The sequence below is a fragment of the Protopterus annectens genome, chromosome 6.part0, assembly GCF_019279795.1.
Source record: "Protopterus annectens isolate FY-2018-M chromosome 6.part0, PAN1.0, whole genome shotgun sequence".
Taxonomy (NCBI): Eukaryota; Metazoa; Chordata; order Ceratodontiformes; family Protopteridae; genus Protopterus; species Protopterus annectens.
This window is the reverse complement of record NC_056737.1, coordinates 1,675,244,151-1,675,266,351: the sequence shown is the minus strand read 5'-3', so window position 1 is coordinate 1,675,266,351 and position 22,201 is coordinate 1,675,244,151. Positions and strand designations below refer to the sequence as shown.

General features: G+C 37.6%; 1 protein-coding gene across 1 annotated transcript in view; it reads right to left on the bottom strand.

Annotated features, from left to right (window-relative positions):
• Nucleotides 1-22,201, bottom strand: part of THADA (THADA armadillo repeat containing) — a 3,943,996-nt gene that overhangs the window by 474,231 nt on the left and 3,447,564 nt on the right. Inside the window, exon 36 of the mRNA XM_044073699.1 lies at nucleotides 21,186-21,317. Coding sequence (XP_043929634.1) covers nucleotides 21,186-21,317 — 132 coding nt within the window. The remainder of the gene's footprint in view (nucleotides 1-21,185; nucleotides 21,318-22,201) is intronic.

The following is a 22,201-nucleotide window of genomic DNA, read 5'->3' as shown; positions in this document are numbered from 1 at the left end:
TATCAGCATATTGAATGATTGAGGCACGTTTTCTAGCAATGAAAAATAAGTTAGCATACATGTTGACGAGAACTGGGCCTAGAATGAAGCCTTGAGGTACTCCTATACTTACAGGAAGGAAGGAAGGAGGGGCAAGTTGTTGCCATTTTACAGCTTGCACTCTGTCCCAAAGGTAGTTATAAAACCAGGATAGGGGAGACACAGAGAGAGAGAGATTTAAGGAGGCAAATTAATTAAAAGCTTTTGGTGAGACACAGTACCAAAGACTTTTGAGAGATCAAGAAAAATAGAGGAAACAAGGTGGCCTTTACTTTAGATTTACCTTGTTTGTAAAACTAAGGCAGTTAGAGACTTCAGCAGATGTCCCTCCCTTATGAAGTGGAATTATATATGAGGTTTTCCAGAGAGTAAGTACTGTGCTTTCTGTTACAGAACTAGTGATAAGAATGTATATAGGATATGACAGAAAATCTGCTGCAATAACAAGGTATTCTACAGGAATGTTATCAGCAGATAATACAGAAGGTTTTAGATTTAACATGAGTTTTTTATGGTAGAGATGGACATGGTTTGGAAAGAAAAGTTAGGATAGTGGCAATGTGGAAATGTTGGGAGAAGAGTGACGTGAGGTTGCTATTGAGTAGTCTAAGGATAGTTAGAATAAAGAGAGAGTTAAATTGATTTGCTATAGAGTCATTAGAAGTTGAAAGGTTAGGAGGTGTGGTGGTAGATTGTCCTGGTTTAAGTAGCTTATTAATGGATTTCCAGAAGAGTTTATGGTTATTTTGGTGTTTGTCTGATTTTGTTTTGGCTTAGGTAAGATTTCTCAGTTGTTTAAATCTGTTATGGGTATCCTGGATTTTATTTTGTATCCGAAGTTTCCAGGCTCTGTCTCTTTGTACTATTAGATGTGTTTCCTTTTGTAGACAGAGTGCAGGGTTACTTTTACATCTTTTGGTTCTGATAGGGGCTTGCTGATCTAGTATATTATGAAAGGCTGAGTTAAAATTAACTGCCTTGTTTAGTGGCAGAAATTTTAAGGTAGTTCAGTCACAGCATTTTTACAGTTTCTATAAACGTATCTTTTTTGAAAATGGTCAGGTTTCTAATACTGTTAAAGGAGGATAATTTGTTAACAGTACTGAACTGTCTGAGGCCAAACGTATGCAGGTGGTTGCTAAGGGTATCTGCCAGACAGCCTGACATAACAATGCTGTCCTAGTTGTTTAATATCCAGTCAATGATGGATTCACAGGTGTTTTATTAATCATCTGGCTGATCTTGATCAATCTCATCATTCTTAAAGAAAGCAGGAAAAGTTAAATACTAAGATCAAGGTCGAGGAAAAGGGAGACTTAAAACACAGAGAGATATACAAAAAGGAACAGCAGTTAAAGACTATATTAGGACTGGAATATACAGGAATAAAAAAAAAACAAGTGGAGAGATATAGGAAGATGTTTAGAAGAAACTTTCAACACTCTGAAATTCATAAAGGACAGAGAGACAAGGAGGAAAGAAGGAAATACATGAGAGTGGCATTAAGGATTGGTAGAAATTGGGTGACAGAAGAAAGGAATAAGGTAGTAATTAAATGGAAAATAATATGGAGAGAGATGTAGATAGAAAAGACTGCATTGGATGAGGAATGGGCAGAAATGATATGACTATCAAGATTTTTAACCAAAGCTAGGGAACTCTGAATATGTGAGTGGAAATGCTTATATAAATACTTTTATTACTCAATAAAATTAGCTAAAATGTATGTAGGGGTAGACGGAACCTGCTAGAAGTGAGGAAAGAAAAGAGGAATGCAGAATCATATTTTCTGGAACTGTGCAGAACTAAAGGAGTGTCAAGATGAAGTAAGACAAATTCTACGGAACAGAGGTGTAGGAGATAAGGTGTCTATATCACAACATTTAATTTGTAAATATCAAGCGCTCACATGAGCGAATATTCACATACTCGAAAATGGTATTGTGGGGGGGCTGTGCCCACCCCCACACCTTACTAAATATATATTCCTACTCCGAGATCACACTACAGTGAGGAAAGGGCAAAAATCCTGATCTTCACTGTACCGCAAAAAAAAAAATTCATAAACTTCGAGGACGTGAATATTTCACTTGTCTTCTTGCATTTGGTGAGAACGTCTTCAGCAGTGAGTTGTGTTCCTTGTGTATTGACGTGAATATTCACTTGTGAGAGTTCAACATTAACTGATTCCATGTTGTGATATAGAGCCGAGATAAGCCACTAATTAAGAATCTATTCTGGCTACTGTATGACAAAGGCATACCAAAAGATATGAAACTGTAGGATTGCTAATAACATGAAAGAAGGCAATAACAAGAAAATGGAAAACCAATAAAAGTCCAAGAGGAGTAGTAGTATATACAGACAACCTGAAATTGGATAAACTGATTACGTGTGTTACAGATAAGGCATGTCTGCAAAATAACTTGACCAAACTGACCAGTTGGGCACAGCAGAATAATATGTTGATAAATACATCAAAAACTTTGCATATAAGATTTGGGAGACATAAAGTGAAAGGTGAATATTTAATACAGCACACAGTGATTGAAATTACAGACTCATTTAAGGACCTGGCTATATGGGTAGATCCAGCTATAAGTTTTTCTAATCATATCACTCAACTGGTTAATGATAGTTATAGAATAATAGGTTTTATAAAGATTTATAAAGTCTAGGAAATCTAAAATGATGAAGTCACTGTTAGTTATACGAGACCCAAACTTGAGTATGGAACAACAATACAGAAACCCAATAAAAAATAAGCATGAGTAAAACTGGAAAGAGTACAGCAGAAATATACCGAGGGCATTCATGGATGTGAAAATTTAAGTTATTATGAAAGAATAAAATATCTGAACTTGCACAGTGTCTCTTATAGATGTCTAAGAAGAGATCTTATTCAGGTATATAGGGCATTTAGAGACCGTTACCTCTTGGAATGTTAGGGGTTATCAAAAAATACTACAGAATCATCAGATAACCTATGCAGACAATTCTATAAGAATGAAAAGTGTACTAATTGGTTCTCTGACAGAGTAGCTGATGCTTGGAACAGACTACCAAATTACATTACATGAAGTACTAGTTTAGATATTTTTAAGAACAGCCTGGACACTTATTATGGGAACAAGTGTTTTGGTATATTGGCAAGCTAGAAGGGCATTAATGCCCGTGCTTGACATATCTGCATGTATGTATGTAATTCCATTTTCAGACAGGAGCCAATTTTTTGCATGCAGGGCGATCTTTCTCCCTAAAGGAACAGTCAGTTGAGCAGGGCTTGGAAGGTTTAAAGTTAAGGCATTGAGACAATTTACCATAGGGGGGAGTCTTACCACTCCCTGCTTTGGAAGTGGGAGCCCCCCACTGCTTAGTCCTGTGAGCACCCTGGGGCTGGAGCCTGGGTGTTCTGCTGGTTCAAAGTTTGGACTGAGAAGGCCTGGAAGAGGCAGGAAAGGACCAGTTCTTAGAGGGCCAATGCCTACTAAATCTGAGAGGCTATACTTGCAGGAAATCTTTAACAGTTTGTATAGATTTAGCTTTTTCCTCCATCTTTTAAGTACTTATTCTGCTTTGTTGCCAAACAGGTGGTCATGGTTTAAGGGAGCATCCAGTAATTTAGCTTTAACATGATCTGGCAAAGATTACTCCTTAAGCCAAGCATGCCTTCTAAGTACAGACCCAGTGACAGCAGCCCTGCAAGATGCCTCAAATGAATCAAAACCACATTGCAAAGTATGTTTTCCCACTTGTTCAGCAGAATGCATTAAATCCTGTAATTCTTTATTTTCAGCACAGTCAGGAATCAACATCATTTTCTGTTTAAGCATTCCAATAATATGCTGCTGATACTTCAACATATGAAACTGGCAGTTTAAGGCCCTAATGGCTAACGTTGCAGAAGTGTATACCTTCTTACCACATCTATCCAGCGCCATGGAATCTCTATCAGGGGGGGTAGGATTTTTGGCAGCAGTGGCCTTAATGCCCTTGGGTCCCTGTGAAATGGTCTCAAGATCCGCAGTAGGATTTTTAAAGAGGAACTTGTGAGAGTCAGGTACCCTGTAATACCTATCAGGTTTTCTGGGAGCAGGAGGTAAGGTGTCAGGGGCCAAGCTAGATTCCGAGAAGGCGTCATCTACAATGTCCATTACAGGAGGGATAGCTAAAGGCCTGTGTTGAGGCAGGAGTAAGAACTCCCTAAACCTCTTTATGGAGTCAGAGTAATCCTGGCTTTCCCAGTGGAAATGCTCCCTAAGAGCATACAAGGTTTCACCAAAAGAGAAATCCTCTGGAGGGGAAGCAGAGAGAATGGTGTCCTCTAGGGCAAATCCTAGTCATCAGAAAAAACAGAAATTTCAGAATCCTGATCAGCAGAATCAGAAGGAAAATTAGTTCTAGGTCTCTTAGAGGGAGAAGGGTGGCTTCCCCTGATTAGAGTAATAAGGTCTTCAGCCATTCTTATCATTTGTTTTTTAGACATACGGGCCTGACCATGCGGTCTGGGCATCAGTTTTCTGGGCATGGATCGAGTTTAGGTCTTGAAGAAGAAGATGGCATCAGTTTAATATGCAAGTCAGTAGGCCTGAATACACCCTCAGAAGCCACTGCCTGCACAGCGGCTCCAGACCCATCCGAGATAGAGACATCTGCAGGTTCCACAGTTGAAGAAGCATCTCGCGGCATACTGGACTCCGAATGAGTCTCAGTAGAGGCCTGCAAATCTGAAGTAGCGGGTATCAGGGGCTGCGAAAGCACCTCAATGAGTACCGGCGAACTGGCGACTAGCTTAGGAGAAGCATCGTTGGCATCTTTGGACCTATGCAATCTGTCTCTGTCTTTATCTTTGCATTTTTTCAGAATGTCTGTAATTGGGTGGCTTACTGAAGCCATTTCTTGATAACTGAACCGAGTACCAAAATATTTAGATGTGAAAATGAACCGACGACGAATAGTACGAGGTCTGAATAAGGCACAAAACTGACAGTGAGGTACATCGTAGTCTGGGCCTAGGCAAGGCATGCAGTATGAATGAAAATCTTTATGAGGTACTTGCTTTCCACAAGAAATACAATTGTTAACTTTTACTGACATCAGTTTAGAGCAAGAAAAAGGTTCCCCAATGGGGTACTTAGCTTAGTTGAAGACTTTGGATCTGAAACTTGAAAACGAAAATTTCATGAGTCGGCCGACCGGGACTTGCGAAGTGCTTCTGCTTTGGGCACTGCACAGCAAGAAAGACTGATGTAATGGAGTCGGCTGCATGCTTTATACCCCTGACTACCTGACGTCATGGAAGATGAGACAGCAACAGACGCAGGACCCAAGACTTTGATAATCAGGCTGACTGAGGACTACCTGCAAGCAGATAACCCCAAATGTGATGACTTCAGCAGTGAAACACAAAGAACACCTATAGTTGTTAAGCCTGTATCACTTAATATTCAGACACAGGACTAAAAATGGAAAACGGGGCTGTAATTTTCAGGATCTTGTCACTTTAAGGTTAGATTCCCTCCATATATATGGGGCTATAGCCTCTTGCAAACTTCTGTTAAATAATAATTGTAAGGGGATATGCTAAGTAGTTAGATACTTGTTTTAGCTAAGGCAGAGAAAGCTCACTACTAATCTCCATGAGGCTTTATTTTTTTAGCAATTTCCTGACTTACTTCATAGTAAATGTTTTTTTTAAGTAAACAAAGAAGTTACAGATTTGAAGTCAAGGATAGAATTAGGTGTACTAGAGTCATCTGCCATTGAGTGTTTTTGAATGACTGATTTAAAATGATTCACAAATGTTTCCAACATGGCTGCACATGGAGTAACAGCTTAACTCTAGCTCTCTGTGTGAGAAAACAAAAACTCAACAGAGAAGGCCAGTAGAGTTTTGTGTTTGTGTGTAAAATTCAGTAACTGGCTAGTAAGTGTACTGCCTGGATGCCAGAAAAAAAAAAAAGAAGTACAGAGCACTTGGAAGAAAATCAGCTACAAAAAGTAAGGATGAAACACTGACTGGGGAAAGTTCTGCAGCTGTTTACCAAAAAGCAATGCAACTTCCAGACAGGACTTCCAGTAACCCACAGGAAGATACAAGACAAATGCATACAGACCTGGTTAGAATAAACAAAACATTGATGGAGTATATCAACACAAACAACAAAAGGTTGGAAAAAAATGGAAGAAGCTTTAAACAGATATTCAGATGAGATGATAAAGCTGCAAAATTCAGAGGATGAAATGAAGAAAAGGCTGGCTGAATGTGAGACTGCTCAAGAAGAGATATTTCAAAAACTAATAGAATTAGAGGACAGAGCACATAGGAAAAACCTGAGATTTTCAGCTATACCAGAGAAGCTGAAAACAACAGAATGCATTCATTTTATGAAAGCACAAATAGGCAACTGCACTGGCATTCCACAACAGGAGCTGTTAGTTGAAAGGGCACATCATGTGTATGCTTTAAACCTGGCTGTGAGAAAGCAACCTACACCCTTAAATACAAAGACGCAATCCTATCAGCAGGAGTTTATTCCGAAAAACTGTTCCAGAAGGACAAAATGCTGAAAGTGGGAGACAGCAGAGTGTTTGTGGAGAAGGATTCCTCATTGTACCCCAGGAAGAAGAGGAGTAAATTCATTTCACGATTCAGGGAATGTCAAGACGCAGGTGTGATTCAAAATCCTGAACCCAGCTAACTTCAAAGTATTCTTCCCTGGAAGAACAGAATCATTTTTTGATGAAGTACATGTTAAGGAGGAAATACAAAAGTTTGTCCAACAAAAAGTGAGCTGTGAAACAGAAGGATATTCTGCTTCCTGTTCCTCTGGTAATAAAGAGACCACAGAAAGACTGTACCTGTGAAACCTTTTCTACTCTTTCAATGGAAAGTGTTGTAGAGAAAGAGGTGAGCATGAGAGCTGACTAGAAGAATTGGGAGGTCGTTGGAAAAGAAGCAGAGACAGGGTTTGGGAAATGGAGATGAACATTAATAAAATCAGTAACTTAATGCGGGATTACAATTCAGTAAGTATATTTGTGAAATATGACAGAACAAGAAAATCTGGAAATATTGGAATTTTTCAGAATTTGTTGGACTTGTGGGGGACTCTAAAGTATATGCCCTAATTTATGCCATTAATGTTCAGAAAATGCTTTGGGGCAGGGAAGAGATGGGAGAAAGTTACTGTAACTATAAGTGTAAGTAAAGAAAAACATTATTTTCTTAATAGTACTATTTTTGTAATGTATGATTTTCTTTGCATGTTATAAAGTAAAATTTTCTAAGTTATTTTTAAGTGTAATAGGGATAGCAAATAGGTGCTGCTGCTCTTTTTTCCTTTCTTTCTCCCTCTCTTCTTGTTCAGTTTTAAGAAATGTAGGCACTGCATTAAAAAAGCCTGGTTACAAGAGCATGACAAAAGAAAAATTAATGTGCTTTTTCTCATTCTTGCATGGGGGGGAATGACTGGACTGAGGACTTAGATTGATTTAGTAACAAGTTAAGAGAAAAACAAGTAAATGAAAAAGAACCTACCAGCAGACACAATGTAACTCCAGAAACTTGTAAACAAGAAACCGGGTCAGCTCCTCAGACACTGCAAACTTTAATAGAGCAAACAAGCAAAAAAACATGTAATAATACTATACATATGAACAGATAACTTAGCGCTTTCACCCACATACATAGTCAGGCATCATCAGAGTAAAAAAACCCTTTCAACTTTGTTGTATTTAATGTTATTAATTGCAAACACACCCCTCTAGGCAATCCACCCCTAGCAAAAAACAATTTGTAAATTAAAGTCACAGTAAAACATCACTCCTATGCTTAATGAAAAGCCGAGTTACTTATAACTAGAAAAAATGTTGTTCAACTTACAACACAAACATTTTATAAAATCTGTATAAAAGTTATAAATACAAATAATAAATAAAAATAGTAATAATAATAATAGTTAACATTCTTTAAACAAATGTAGATTTATACTTTAAATTACTAGACACTGAGATGTTATCATTAATGCCTGGAGGTCTGGATGCATCCAGCCTCAACTGCCAGATGCACTCCCTCATCTCAAGTAAAACTTTTAAATCACCTCCCTTATCATTAAATGGAATTCTGTCTATTACAAAAAACAGAAATCTCTTAAAATTAGGGCAACTCAGACTGTGCATACACAAAGCATTATTGGTTCTTTTGTTCCTGATATCTCTTATGTGTTCCAAGATTCTGAGCCTTAACTTTCTTTTTTTATTATTTATTTATTTTTTTTTTTTTTTTTTTATTTATTTTTTTTTTTAGCCTTAACTTTCTTGTTGTTTTCCCAACATAGAAAGTAGAACAGCTGAAACATGTAGCAGGGTACACTACCATCTTAGTATTACAATTACAGAATCGAATCCAGGACACCTAATAGTTTTATAGAAGCCTTGAACCGCCACATAAGGGCCATTGTTGATAAACTTACATATACTACAAACTCCACATTTACTCATTCTGGAGCTCTTGTATGTCTCAACATTTGGTTCAGCTTCCATCAATTCTTTAAGGTTCCTACCTCTACTGTATGTAAAAGCTGGGGTGTTACCTATAATACTTGTAGTATCACTATCAAAAGAACTTTGCCAAATGTCCTTAATAATTCTAATAATTTGTCCTGCCTGCTCATTATATGGCAAAATCATAGCCCGTTTTTTGTGTTGTGCATGGGACTCTGAAGCCAACTCATTCCCCTCCTGAATTTCCTTCATTAAACCCCCATGCAAAATAGGTTTAAAGGATGTAGTTCTCTTAGTTTCGATTTCTTTTCTAACTCTGGACAGAATTTCTTGTGGATAACCCCTTTCTTTTTTTCTAGTTATAAGTAACTCTGCTTTTCATTAAGCATAGGAGCGATGTTTTACTGTGACTTTAATTTACAAATTGTTTTTTTTGGTAGGGGAGGATTGCCTAGAGGGGTGTGTTTGCAATTAATAGCATTAAATGCAACAAAGTTGAAAGGTTTTTTTTTACTCTGATGATGCCTGACTACGTATGTGGGTGAAAACACTAAGTTATCTGCTCATATGTATAGTATTACTACGTGTTTTTTTGCTCGTTTGCTCTATTAAAGTTTGCAGTGTCTGAGGAGCTGAGCCAGTTTATTATTTACAAATGAAAAAGAATACTGGATATTATGAGGCTTTTTTCTAGCAAATGAATGTATACTTAGTAGCAATTCTGTACCTGGCCCTCATGGCTCCATGGAAACAGTTATATAATGAGAAAAATCGACTATCTGGTTTTCATGTCTCAATGGAGACAATCTGATAATGGGAAATTGGCTGTCTTTTTCTCATGTCACCATGGAGACTCAAGTTTGTGAGTCAATTTGGGACATTTGTTCTTATTAGGAGGGTAAAACTTCTGTATTTGGAGATGTATATAGTTTTCTGTGTTAGCACTAAATTAATAGGTTAAATGTTTGCAACTAAGATTGTGTTGGTGTGGATTGTTTTCATTTATATAAATGTATGATTGCTTATGTCATAAGTGATTGTTTAATAAAGACATTTCTTGTTTAAAAAAGGGGCAGGAATTTAATAATTTATGTAATGTTGCTTAGGTTATATGATATATAGCAATATAAGTGAAGTATAATGTTTGTTAATGTGTTAATACAGTTTGATTACTTTTGTAAAAATGTAAATTTGCCTATGTCACAAGTGATAATTCAATAAAGGTGTGTTTAAAAAAATAATAGGTTTTAGGGGGGTATTTTTTGAGGGCTTTCAATAAAGCAAAAAGTTTTGTAAGAAGTGGCATAAGTGCCAATGGATATGACAAGAAACAACTATATAAAAGTTCAGCCAGCCAAACAGTGCATGCATGTAACACAAAAGCTGGAACTAGGCATTTAACAAAAAGGTATTATACATAAAAGATGGGAATAACAACTTTTTAATACAATCATGCTTTCTGTAATGTCTTTAAATATCAATGGCCTGACAGATAAATACAAAAAGGAAAGAATAGTGAATGATATTAAAAATGTAGAGTGCAAATAGCCATGTTATAGCAGACACACTTGGAAAGAACAGAACATGTGAATTTGATAAAGAAATCTTTTCAGGATGGGTATTCAGTAGACTATATGGGACAAAGCAAAAGGTGAGTACTTGTATTAATTGCAACAGGAGCTCAGATAGTGACAGAAGAGGATTAAAAAAAGATAATTGCAGATTTGTAGTATTAATGGGCTACTGGCAAGGGAGGAGGATTACACTGGCATGTATTTATATTCCATCTAAAACTGATATAATGGAGCTTAAGAAAATTATGTGATAAATAAAATTACTTCTAGGTGGGAACTGGAATTTGACTTGCAGCAGCGTAGATGTGTCTGGGGGGCCCAGAAGGGAAACTATAACAAAGAAAGGTAGATTTTCTAGAAATTGATGAAAATATTTGGCATGGAAGATGTGAATTAAGTAATAGGAGTTTGGAGTGAATTTACATATTATTCCCAAAGACATAAAAGCTGTGCTAGTCTACACAGAATTTACATTTCACAGGAACATGTGCATTTAATTAAAGGTCTTGATATGCACCCAATAACTATTTCAGATAATATGCCATAATAACTAAAATAAAAACACAGGGTAATGAAATATAAATGAAACACTGATGCTTTCCTACCTACCTGTTGAAAAGAGAGGAATTTAAGGAATGGGTAGTGGAGATTATTCAGGAGCTATTTGACAGGATAGAAATTACTTCAGAAAATATAGCTAGGAAATGGGATAAAATTAAGGCGAAGTTTAAAAATAGGGAGGAAATAAAAGAAAAGGAAAAACGGTTAAGTTAACAAGAATTATTTAGAGGGACTGACAAATGTTAAAGTATTGCAGAAGAAGGGGGATTTCACAGAACAAGAAGAGGATCATCTGTGGAATGCTATGCAGAAAATAAGGGATTAACTTGATAACATACATGAGTTCAGAAAGACTGCTGTTAAGCAACTGTTTTTTGATAATAACACTACAGCACAAAAACTTTTAGCACAACGACTCATGCAACAGGAAGTAGAAAAGGATGTCGCCATGCTTAGGAAGCTTGTAACAAGGAAGGTAACAAGAATTCTTGTAGAGGTATTAGAAATATTTGGAAATTCTATGAAAGTCTGTATAAAGCAGAATAATATGGAAATCAAGAAAATATAGAAATGGAAATGTTTATGGGAGAAATAAATATGCCAAGGTTAGAGGTAGATGAAGCTCAATTACTAACTGTTAGGACAGAAGATGAGATAAAAATTGTGATGCATAACCAATCTACAGGAAAGTCCCCAGAAATAGATAGCATTCCTGTGGAAGTTTGGGAGCTAGGAGGGGAAAAACTGATCTGGAAGGTTTTGTTTAATAGCATTTTAAGAGGAGGAGAAGTACCAACATCCTGGAAGAAAGCGATGGTAGCTGTATTACCTAAAAAGGGTAAAGATCCATCAGATCTAGCTTCATACAGGCTCATTTCAATACTAAACCATTACTATAAAGTATCTGTGTCTATAATGGCTAAATAAATGGCAAAAGTAATGCCAAAATTGATAAATATGAATCAATGTGGTTTTATAGAGGGGAGGCAAACATTTGACAACATTAACAGAACACTGATGATCCAGAGGGAAGCAGCATGCAAGAAAACACCATTGCTGTTGGTGGGTCTTGATGCAGAGAAAGCATTTGACAGAGTAAGCTGAGACTTTATGAGCAGGGCAATGGAAGCATTTGCATTTCCTGAAATAATTATAAGGTTAATTAGGAGGATATATGAGGGATCAGAGTAGAAAATTAATGTTTGTGAAGGGTCCTCTCTGTTAATTTCTGCTTGAGCAGAGGAACCAGGCAGAGGTGTCCCTCTTTCCCCTTTGTTATTTGCATTTTATTTAGAACCATTGGCAAATAAAATAAGGGACTTAGGAATTCAAGGATATAATTGGTATGGTAGTCAAGAAAAGCTGGCTCTATTTGCAGATGATATTAATTTGTAACTTAAAAAAAAACCAGAAAGAGACATTATGGTGTTGTGGAACATTTTGAGACAGTTTCAAATCTTTTTGGGATACAAAATTAATGAAGCTAAAACAAGGGCAAAAACACTAAATTATGTGCCCACAAATGAATTTGTTCAGCAATATCCATATTTATGGGGACATAATAAAATTAAGTATTTAGGAATATAGATTAAAAATAATTCTGGTGTGGCAGTTATGGATATGTGGGAAGCAACTAAACAAAACAGAATACAAAAACTGAGAAAATAAAAGTTTTGTTATATGGATGTGGATAGCAAGATACAAGCAGTTAAAATGTTTTAGTCCCATTAGTCTTATACACACATCAGGCATATTTTTATCAACCGGGGATGTTGTGGATAGCAATTAATAAAGAGCTGAAGGACTTTATCTGGAAGGTGATAACGGCAACAGCCAAGTGGGATAAGCTGATTCTTAAAGTAAAATAAGGCAGACTGGGATTACTCAATCTGAAGGGGTATTTCAGAGCTACACAGTTAAGGCTCATATACATAGCGCAAGCAGAAACATATAATTCAAAGTGAAAGGGATGATGATGAAACAGGTGGGAAGCTCAAGGAACAAGGAGAGACTGGGATTTTGGATGCAGACCTTTAAAGAGAATAACAATAATCATACAGAATATTATACCTATAAAGTAGCAGAAAGTATTCTAAGGAATAAGCCAACATGGGAACAAAGAAAGGAGATTCTGCTGATAGGGATGACTGCAATTAGGGATATAGACAATAGGCAAGAGGTGGATGGAATTTATTAGAGAAAACTGGCAAAGGAACCAAAGTATTGGGAGCAAAGAACTAGAGAGGAAAAGATAGAATGAAAAGTTGCCAAGAATTTATTTGGACTGCAGGTTAGAGACTGCCTTCCCTATCAAGGATTGATATCAGAGTAAAGGCAAAGAGAAAGAAATAGGGGAGGTCCTAAATAAAACATCAGCACTGGTAGAGTTTTTACTAGAATCTAGAACAGAAGTTGTCATTAAAAAAGGAATAATTAGTACACCATATAAAATATTGCATGATAACTGTAAGAATCAATCAGAGGAGGTTAGAAAGGATTGGGAAGAGAGACTGGATAAGCAATTCACAAAGAAACAATGGGAGGAAATATGTATGTCTCCCAAATATGCAACAAAATCTAGAAGATTTAGGATTTTTGCTTGGAAATATTTACATAGATATTTTTATATCCCAAGCAGACTTTAGAGAATGTTTAGTCAGGCAGACAGCAAATGTTGAAGGTGTGATGGGGAAGAAAGATGTAATTGGGAAGACATTTTCTGGGAGTGCGGTGAGTTGGCGGATTTTAAGAATTTGTTGCGGGATGCACTGTCGGAGTTGCTGGGTGGGCAGATTGATATGATGAGGGAGATGATTTTTCTGATCTACGATACAGAATCAGAATTGCCTAGACATGGTAAGGCCTTGCTGTGTCTAATTATGGTGGCTGCCAAAAAAGAAATTACTAGAAAACAGAAATCAAAATCTAAACCAACTATACTAAAAGTAGTGAATATAGTAACAGAGATAAAACAACTGGAATTGTGGGAACAATGCATACACGGGAGGAATGAGGTTTAAAAGAAGGTAGGATTTAAAATGAGCTATGTAATGTTTGACTGAAAATGACTGGATAGATTATAAGTGCTGTATAATGTTTGCAAGTGGGAGTGTGTCAGTATGGTTTGTGATGTAAAATGTTTGCAACTGGGAGTGTGTCAGTGTGATTTGTTTTCATTTATGTAAATGTATGAATGCCTAGATTGTAAGGGATGGTTTAATAAAGATGTTTCTTGTTAAAAAAAAGGGGGGGGGGGCAGGAGTTGAATAATTTATGTAATGTTGCTTAGGTTATATGATATATAGCTATGTAGGTAAAGCATAATGTTTGTAAACTTGTTAATACAGTATGATTGTTTTGACATAAATGTAAATTTGCCTATGTCACAAGTGATAATTGAATAAAGGGGTTTATAAAAAATGATTCACTAATGTTGTGAAAGTCGATAAGTCATTAAGGAGATTTATGGGGTTAGAATCAGAGTTATTGCTGTCGTCAGTTAGCATCTTAATGATGTTCCAAAAAGCCAATGGCTTATTTTTAGCTTTCTCCTGTAGTTTAGTGTAACAGCTTTGTTTATCCAGTGTAATTTGCAGTTGACATTTATTCCCAAGTTCGTTATATTAGATAAATAAGTTTATTTTTTGATGACCCATATGATTTCAATGTGGAATCCCTTGTTTTTCAAAAAGTCTTTGACTGACTTGTCTAATAAAGGGGGTGATTTATTTTTTAATTTGATTACCCTGGTAGGAATGTATTTGTTTAAAATGTAAAAGAGGCTTTGATTTATAAGATCTGCAGCATGACTTATACCATTTACTTGGTCAAGTGTGTCCCAACGTAACGAGTGGTGGTTCACAAAGAACTTGTTTAATACGCAGCTTGCTCCAGTTTCTCAAGAATACTGTTTTAGGTTAGTCTACAAGGGCTTTATCTGTCAAAAAAATATAAACAGGATGATTGTGACTAAAAACATATGGAAAAATGCCAGCAGTAATAAAACTAGACAGGTGTTTTGCTAAGATTTAATCAAGAACATGCCCCACACTGCTTTTTGGATTAATTATGGTAGGGCATAATAATAATGACAAGTGATAATAGACCAAATGAATAAAATCCATCCATCCATCCAGCCATCCTCAACCCCTTTTCCCATTTTGCACATGGGGGTCAGAGTGTCACTTCAGCAGTGACAATCATCTTGAGCCAAGGTTTACACCACTGGGTGGCTAGCCCTGCCTCTGTAGTTCAAGTCGTACCACACTCTCGCATACAGACTCTCACCTATGGCCAGTTTAAGAGTGTCCAATCCACCTAGTGCATGTCTTTGGAATGTGGGAAGAAACCGTAGCACCCAGAGGAAATCCACGTGACCGAAGGGAGGACATAGGTTCATTGGTTGATACTAGGCTATCTGCCCTAGGGCATTTACAAGCCTAGCCAGAGTGTGTTTGGCTTTTGCCACCCTTTTAGATTTGTAGACTGTGCCTATGAATAGTAGGTCACAGAATATAGTCCCTTTATGGTTAGTTTATTGTGCCTCTGTCTAGCAGGGACCCAGAAGAGATCCCGGGGGTATACTTATGATCTCCCATCCATTCGTCAAGATTTCTCTTGAAGAGGGTCAGTGAGGGGCTCTGCCTAACCTGGACTGGGATTTTGTTCCAGAGTGATGGGAGTCTCTGCGATATGAATCTGTCCCTCCAGCATGTCCTATTTATTTCTGTGCTGAGGTTTAAGTCTCTAGAACGTGTAGCTCTAAGGGATTTGGATTTCTTGAGGTGGAGCATGTCCATTAATTCTGGGTTGGACATGGCTTTATATGTCAGGCACAGATCGCCTCTGAGTAGGCGGTAAGCAACTGAGTAGAGCTGGAGTTTCTTTAGCCTAACTGGATACGGCATCTGTTTGAGTCCCTTTATCCTCTTGGTGAGGTACTTTTGGGGTCTTTCCAGTTGCTGCAGGTGTCGGGTAAGGTACATCCCAAATGGGGCATTGTATTCAATTATGGGCCTGATGAGTGATGAATAGAGTGACACAAAGACCTCTCTTGATCTAGATGTGAAACCTCTCGTGATGAGGTGGGCTATATAGAAGGTCTTTCTAACCACTTTGGCAACGTGATTGTCAAAGGAGAGATTACTATCTACTTGAGTCCCCAAATCCCTAATTACTTCCTCCGTACTTAATGTGTTACCTCCTATGTGGTAGTCTGTGGGCACTTTGTTTTTCCCAAAGGGGATGACTATGCATTTTTTAGCATTCAGCTTCAGGCCATGACTTTGGCACCAGTTATCTGTCTCTGTGAGACCCTTTTTGAGACCCTTTTGGAGTATGCTTGTGTCAGCCGGAGAGTCTATTATGGCACCCAGTTTGCAGTCATCTGCGAACTTGGTCAGCCATAGTCCTCCTGTGTTTGCCTGTACCTCAGAGAAATAAATACCGAACAAGAGAGGTCCCAGGACTGAACCTTGTGGAACTCCACTTGTAACTGGTTTAGAGTCTGACAAGGCACCTGCAATTCTGACCATGTGGGTTCTATCCCTGAGCCAGTTTGCAACCCGTCTTGTGACATAGGGGTTGATATTTAAGTTAGTTAGCTTATTTATGATACCTGAGTGGGGTATTGTGTCGAAGGCTTTTGCGAGGTCCAGGTAGCCTGTGTGGACTACTTTCCCTTCGTCTATGGCCCTGGTAACTGTTTCAAAGAAGTCGACCAGGTTCAAGAGGCAAGATCTGCCTTTAACAAAGCCGAACTGGGTAGGATACAGTGTCTGAAGGTTTCCAATATCAATGTTTATGAGTTCCATGATGATACGCTCCATGGCTTTGCAGACCAGGCTTATGGGCAATAGTTTCCGGGGTCCGTTGTGGCACCTCCCTTGTGGAGCGGGACCACCATTGCTGTACGCTATTCCTTGGGTACATACCCTGTGGAAAGGCTGAGCTTGAACAGTGACTTAATGTGAGGGTTAAGTTCATCTTGTAGCTCGTGTAAGAAACATCCCGGGACACCGTCCGGTCCCATTGTTGCTGTGTTTTTTGCTTTGGAGAGGGCAGCTCTCACCTTATCATCTGTGATGTCTGGTAGGTTACACTCTGTTGGGATGGAAATTTGCTCTTTTGGGGGGGATGGTGGGGGGGGATTTGCACTGAACCTGTCTGCCAGGATGTTGGGAATGTCTGTTGGTTCAGTGTATTTTTTGTCATTTTGTACTAACTCTGAGCATATCTGGGAGTTGCCGCCCAGGTTCCTGACATAGCTAAAGAAGGCCTTGTGATTGTCCTTAGTATCTTGTGCAATTTTTCTTTCGAAGCTGGCCTTAGATGATTTTATGAGGGATCGTAGCTTCTTGCTACTACTGATCAGAGATGCATTCCCTTTTTGGGATTTTGCTTTATCATGTAGTAGCTTCCTCCTCTTGTTGTATAGCAGACTCCACACAGAAGGCACCCCAACAGAGAATCGAACAGGTTAAGGAGAACCTCTTGCTATAAATCTTAAATACTGTAGCTGCTGTTCAACTTTCTCAGCAGCGGTGGATATTAAAATCAGCCAGAAAAAGAAGTTTTGAGGTACAGATGCAATGAAGCCAGTATAGAATGACAGGTAATGCTTTGGCAAATTCTGAATGGTAATCCAAGCAGCCAATATTAAGCTTTTTACTGTTAGCTAATGAGACTGTAATAAACAGTGATTTTGCTTCTGTAATACTGTTAGGTTGAGATGAGCTCAGATTTCTGATTACATTGTCTGCAGTCATAATCAAAATATAATAGCTTGGGTGTGCAATTCTGAATTAGCTATATATGGATTTAGTCAGGTTTCACTGATAGCTAATAAATCTGGGTTAGACTACTGCAGCCATGCTTGAAACTCAGAAGCCTTATTGCTAGGATCACAGCATCATAGGAGTTTAATAGGCTATCGACCCAGAGGTCATTTCAAGCCTAGCCGATTCATCTCAATGTAATACCATAGATATGCTAGTCAATACCCAAGACTGTATTTAGTAATGACTGCCCATGTCCATGAGGGTTGTGGGCACTATCTCTGGTAAGAATTTACAGTGCCCCATCCACTCATCCAGATTCCTCATGAACAGTGTCATAGAGATGCTCAGTTTCACATGAATTTGTAGCTTATTCCAAAGTCACAGCAGTTGCTGGGAGACAAATCTGTCCCTCCAGCATGTCCTATTTAAGTTGCAGGCCATATCTAGGTCCCTGGAATGGGTAGCTCTAGTCCTGTTTTTTTTTTACTGATATGCAGCAAGTTCATTAGGTTTGGGTCTGAGATTTCTCTGTAAGCCAGGGATATATCTCCCCTAAGAAGTCTATACAATACAGAGTATAGTGATATACAATACAGAGTATAGTGACAGAGACTTTAGTCATATGCATTATTTCTGTCCTTTTCTGTACTGTGAAAAGGTGAAGCTAGCTACATATAAATGTCAGAATGCTGTAAAAGCTCAGATATTGTCTTATGTTGTGAGAGACCTAGTCCAGGATTGAGCTTAATATCACCAGTACAGGTTATGTATGTAAGTGTCATAATTTTTGTGTGTCTAGGTTTATAGCAGGCACACCAAACTCTTGACAGCAAATGATACAGCTGGTATTTCTGTTCATTTGAAAGAAAAGGAAGGCATTTTGCATTCAGATCTGTAGAACTATGATCTGAAGATAAAAATGTGAAGTCAGTAGAAAATGTAATATATATACAGTATATAGAAATATGGGATGAGTAAGAAAGATTAATAATGTTGTTAAAGTTATTGGCAATGTTCATGGAGCATGATAATAATTAGAAAATATGAAGGTGTTTAAATTGTTTAAATGTGAGTAAATGAAATATTGTGATGGAGATTTTCTACATTTTCATAACCAGAATATGCCACTTGAACATTTAAACTGCACTCATGAGTGATCCCAAGAGTACAATGATTCTGGACCACATAGTGTTATAAGTAGGAATCGAGTCCCTGTCGCCAGCATTGTATCCAAACACCATAACAACCAGCTATGTTAGACAGTCTTCTAATATATACTGCCCTCAGGCACAGTTATATTGAATTCAGAGATGTAATCAAAAGATGATATAAGATCAAAATTCTGAAAAAAGTTAAGTCAATACGTCATGCAAATGGTCGGCGACTTCAATAATAAATTCAAAATAAGCTAAGCAATGGTACTGGTTACACAAGGAAGAAGCAGAGAATGATCATCTATACAATGGCTGACCTAAAGCAAAAGCCAGTCCCATCGGTACTCATTCCCTTTCTAAGAGACAGCCAGGAATGCTCTGAACTTGCTCTAGTGGCAAATACAACAACCCAACAAATTATTGGCAATTTCTACTTCAACAGATTTCCCAGTAAGAATACGCCAACACCTCACTTACGAAGCAAAGTTCCAAACAGAAACATTTTTAGGAAAACTGGTTTAAGAATAGGTTAGGTTAGCAAGCTAATAAGTGTGTGTGTTGGGGAAAGAGAGTAAGGAAAGAAGTGATCCTTAAAAGAAAGAAAACCAAATAGCTATAACAACCTCAAATAAACAAATTTGTAGGGGATACAGATACGTTACTAAGGTAGCCAATGCCTTGGTAATGGGAGATGAAATTTATGTAAAAATATAAACAGCATACTGTTATATGTAGATAATGACCAGAAATTCCAGGTACTGCATACATAGTCTGATAGCAGTTTCAAACTAAAGATTCAGCTTCATATCTGGTTTTTACATGCCTCCCTTCCCTTAAAAGACTCTTGTATTTCTAACATATACTCCTGAGACTAATGCAACTAAGTAGCAAACTGAGAAACTATCCACCTTCTTATCACTTTTCAGTTTGTTTCCAACATTAAATTCACCACATTCACTGTTAATAAAGAACTGTTTAAATGAAATCAGAAAATGGACTTGTATCCAACCCAACTCAGAATCCATTATGTTCTTTGCAGCTTTAATTTCTGACTCTCAATAACCTCGTCAACGTTCTCCAGGCATTCTGGGTCCTTTACTTATTTATTTTATTTATACTTTGTCGATTGGGTCAGCCCCATTAGGCAAGCAACTTCGTCTCAGCGGAAACCTGAAGTGGTACTCATTCTAACTATGGGAAATCTGATCAGAGAAACAGTGAACTTCCCATTTCTATGAGAAAATGAAGGAAACAATGTGAAAGATGGAATTAAATAAAGACACATGGGATTTGAAATGTTTTATGATGGTTGGGAAGGTATGGAGACTTAAGTTGGATAAACTGCCTGTGAAAAGAAATTTGAAATATAACATATTTGAGGAATGGTTATGCAATATATTTAAAGTGGAAGAATAGTCACAACACTGTTTTCTGGACTGCAAAGGAAGCAAGGACTTTTGGATTGATTTCAAAATGACTTACAAATGGAAAGAAATTGAAAACATGGACGTGAATAAGATATTATTTTGAAATCACAAGGAGAGGACTAAGAAATAAATGGAATAAAGTTGTAATATGGCACTTGTGGAAAAACATTGTTAAAGGTTATTATATAATAAAAAGGACAATGAAATAATGTGAGAAATAAAAAGACGGGTGTAGTTGAAGAGATGAGCAGGATATTTAATGAATAACAGTAAAATGTATATATTGTGTGAAGTGTATATTATTAAAGAAATGTTCAAGTATTGTACAAAAGCTGCATACATAAAGATGGCCTACAATTTTTAATGCATATGTTGGGAATTATTACATCCTCCTGAACTACCACAAACTTAACAAGATGGGACTTTCGTTTAACATCTCGTCTGAAGGACGGCACACTCAGGAGTGCTGCACTGCAGTATCAGGAATGGGAAAATTAATCAAAGCACTTTATGTGGGAATAGAACCCACAGCCCTCTTATCTTCCAGCACTAAATGATACCTGTTGAACCACTGACACTACAATGTCCTGTTCTTTTAACTTCAGACTTTGCACTGTTCTCCACTCTAAACTTACAGCCACTGGTAGTCATGACCCTATACTGTGCTCCTTACCTTACTAATTCTCACCTATTCAAGTTCACTGTTTACCTGTTGTAAACAACTTACTTCTCTTGTGCCTGCAATGATTAGGGACTTTCTCTGTTAAACCATTCACTGGTATTTTAAATGATAGAAGGAATGCAAAAACAATGGATTCCTTTTTCCACTTAATTATGTCACGTCTCAACTTTTAACAACAGCAACAAAATGATCAGTCTCCCCTCACAGTGCATCATTTTTTTTGCAAATTTTTCCTACATTATGAAACTGGTTATTTCCTTGATGTGTCTCAGCAGCTTTTCCCTGTGCAAACTATTATAGGGGATGGTTCTAAAGAGCCATATAAAAGTGTTTGTATAAAGAGTTCCAAGCACACTTGGTTCAATGTGGACACGCTCAGCACTAAAGAAAGCACATTCCTTTGACCCCTTCCTTCCCTCACGTGACCCCTCATCAACAGTAAGCTCTGGAAAGTGGCACACTACCTGCTTCTTTATAGGTGTCTGAAGGAAAGGGAATCTCCCTGAGGATGTCAGCAACCGAATTCCGGACTAGCTGTTCTTCATCTTGCAGAAGGGTAAAGACACAGTTCCACAGGATTAATGTATCTGGCAGACCTAGAAATACATTAAAAAAGAAACAGCTCAGATTTGTATTTTTTTCCTGGCACCAGTGGTAAAACCTTAATGAAAGCAACACCAGTATCAATTCTGAGAATATTTTCCTTATTTCCTCATTTTACGCCCCCAGTAGTTGGCACAGCATAATGTTTAACATCTGAAAGAGCCTGAACCACAGTGAGATAATCAACCCAGCACATACTTAAAGATCTGTTTAAATGACAAACTGTGTGTTTCTATGAAAAGATATCCCAAAAGGCAGCAATCATGTTTTAGTACAATAATGAATTTCTCTCCATTTCTGTATAACATACAGTAACACAGACGATTTATGAATTCCATCAAATAAAATGGGAAAAGAAATAACCAGTAAAAGCATACAAGTGTTCTTAAAATACTTAAAAGATTAATTGCACAAAATGAATGTCTTGTTACAAAATAACGTGGGTGTAAAAAATCATGCTCAAATGTATTTTAACACAATATTTACTGAACACGTACAGCAAACAAATTTGCATCATTAACACTACAAAAAAGCAAAAAAAAATCACTTTGTTCCTGGGTGTCACTGACAAATACAGTACTAAGAATGGCAATGAAGTGACTGAATGTGTGCCTGTAGGTGGGGGGGGGGGGGGGGGCACACACAGACACACAGTCTGGAAACTGCATTTATCAATTTTGTATGGGGGACCTTTTGGTCCAGGCAAGGAGAAGGGGGAGCTTGCATTCTCTTTTTTTGCAAATGCCCTGGATTCTTTTACCTTACTTAGACACAAATAACAGGACAGTAACAGTACCAGGTATAGCAGAAGGGATGTCAATTCAGTATCCCCTCAAAAGAACAGCACATCTCATGAATACAGCAATGCCCTCTGAAG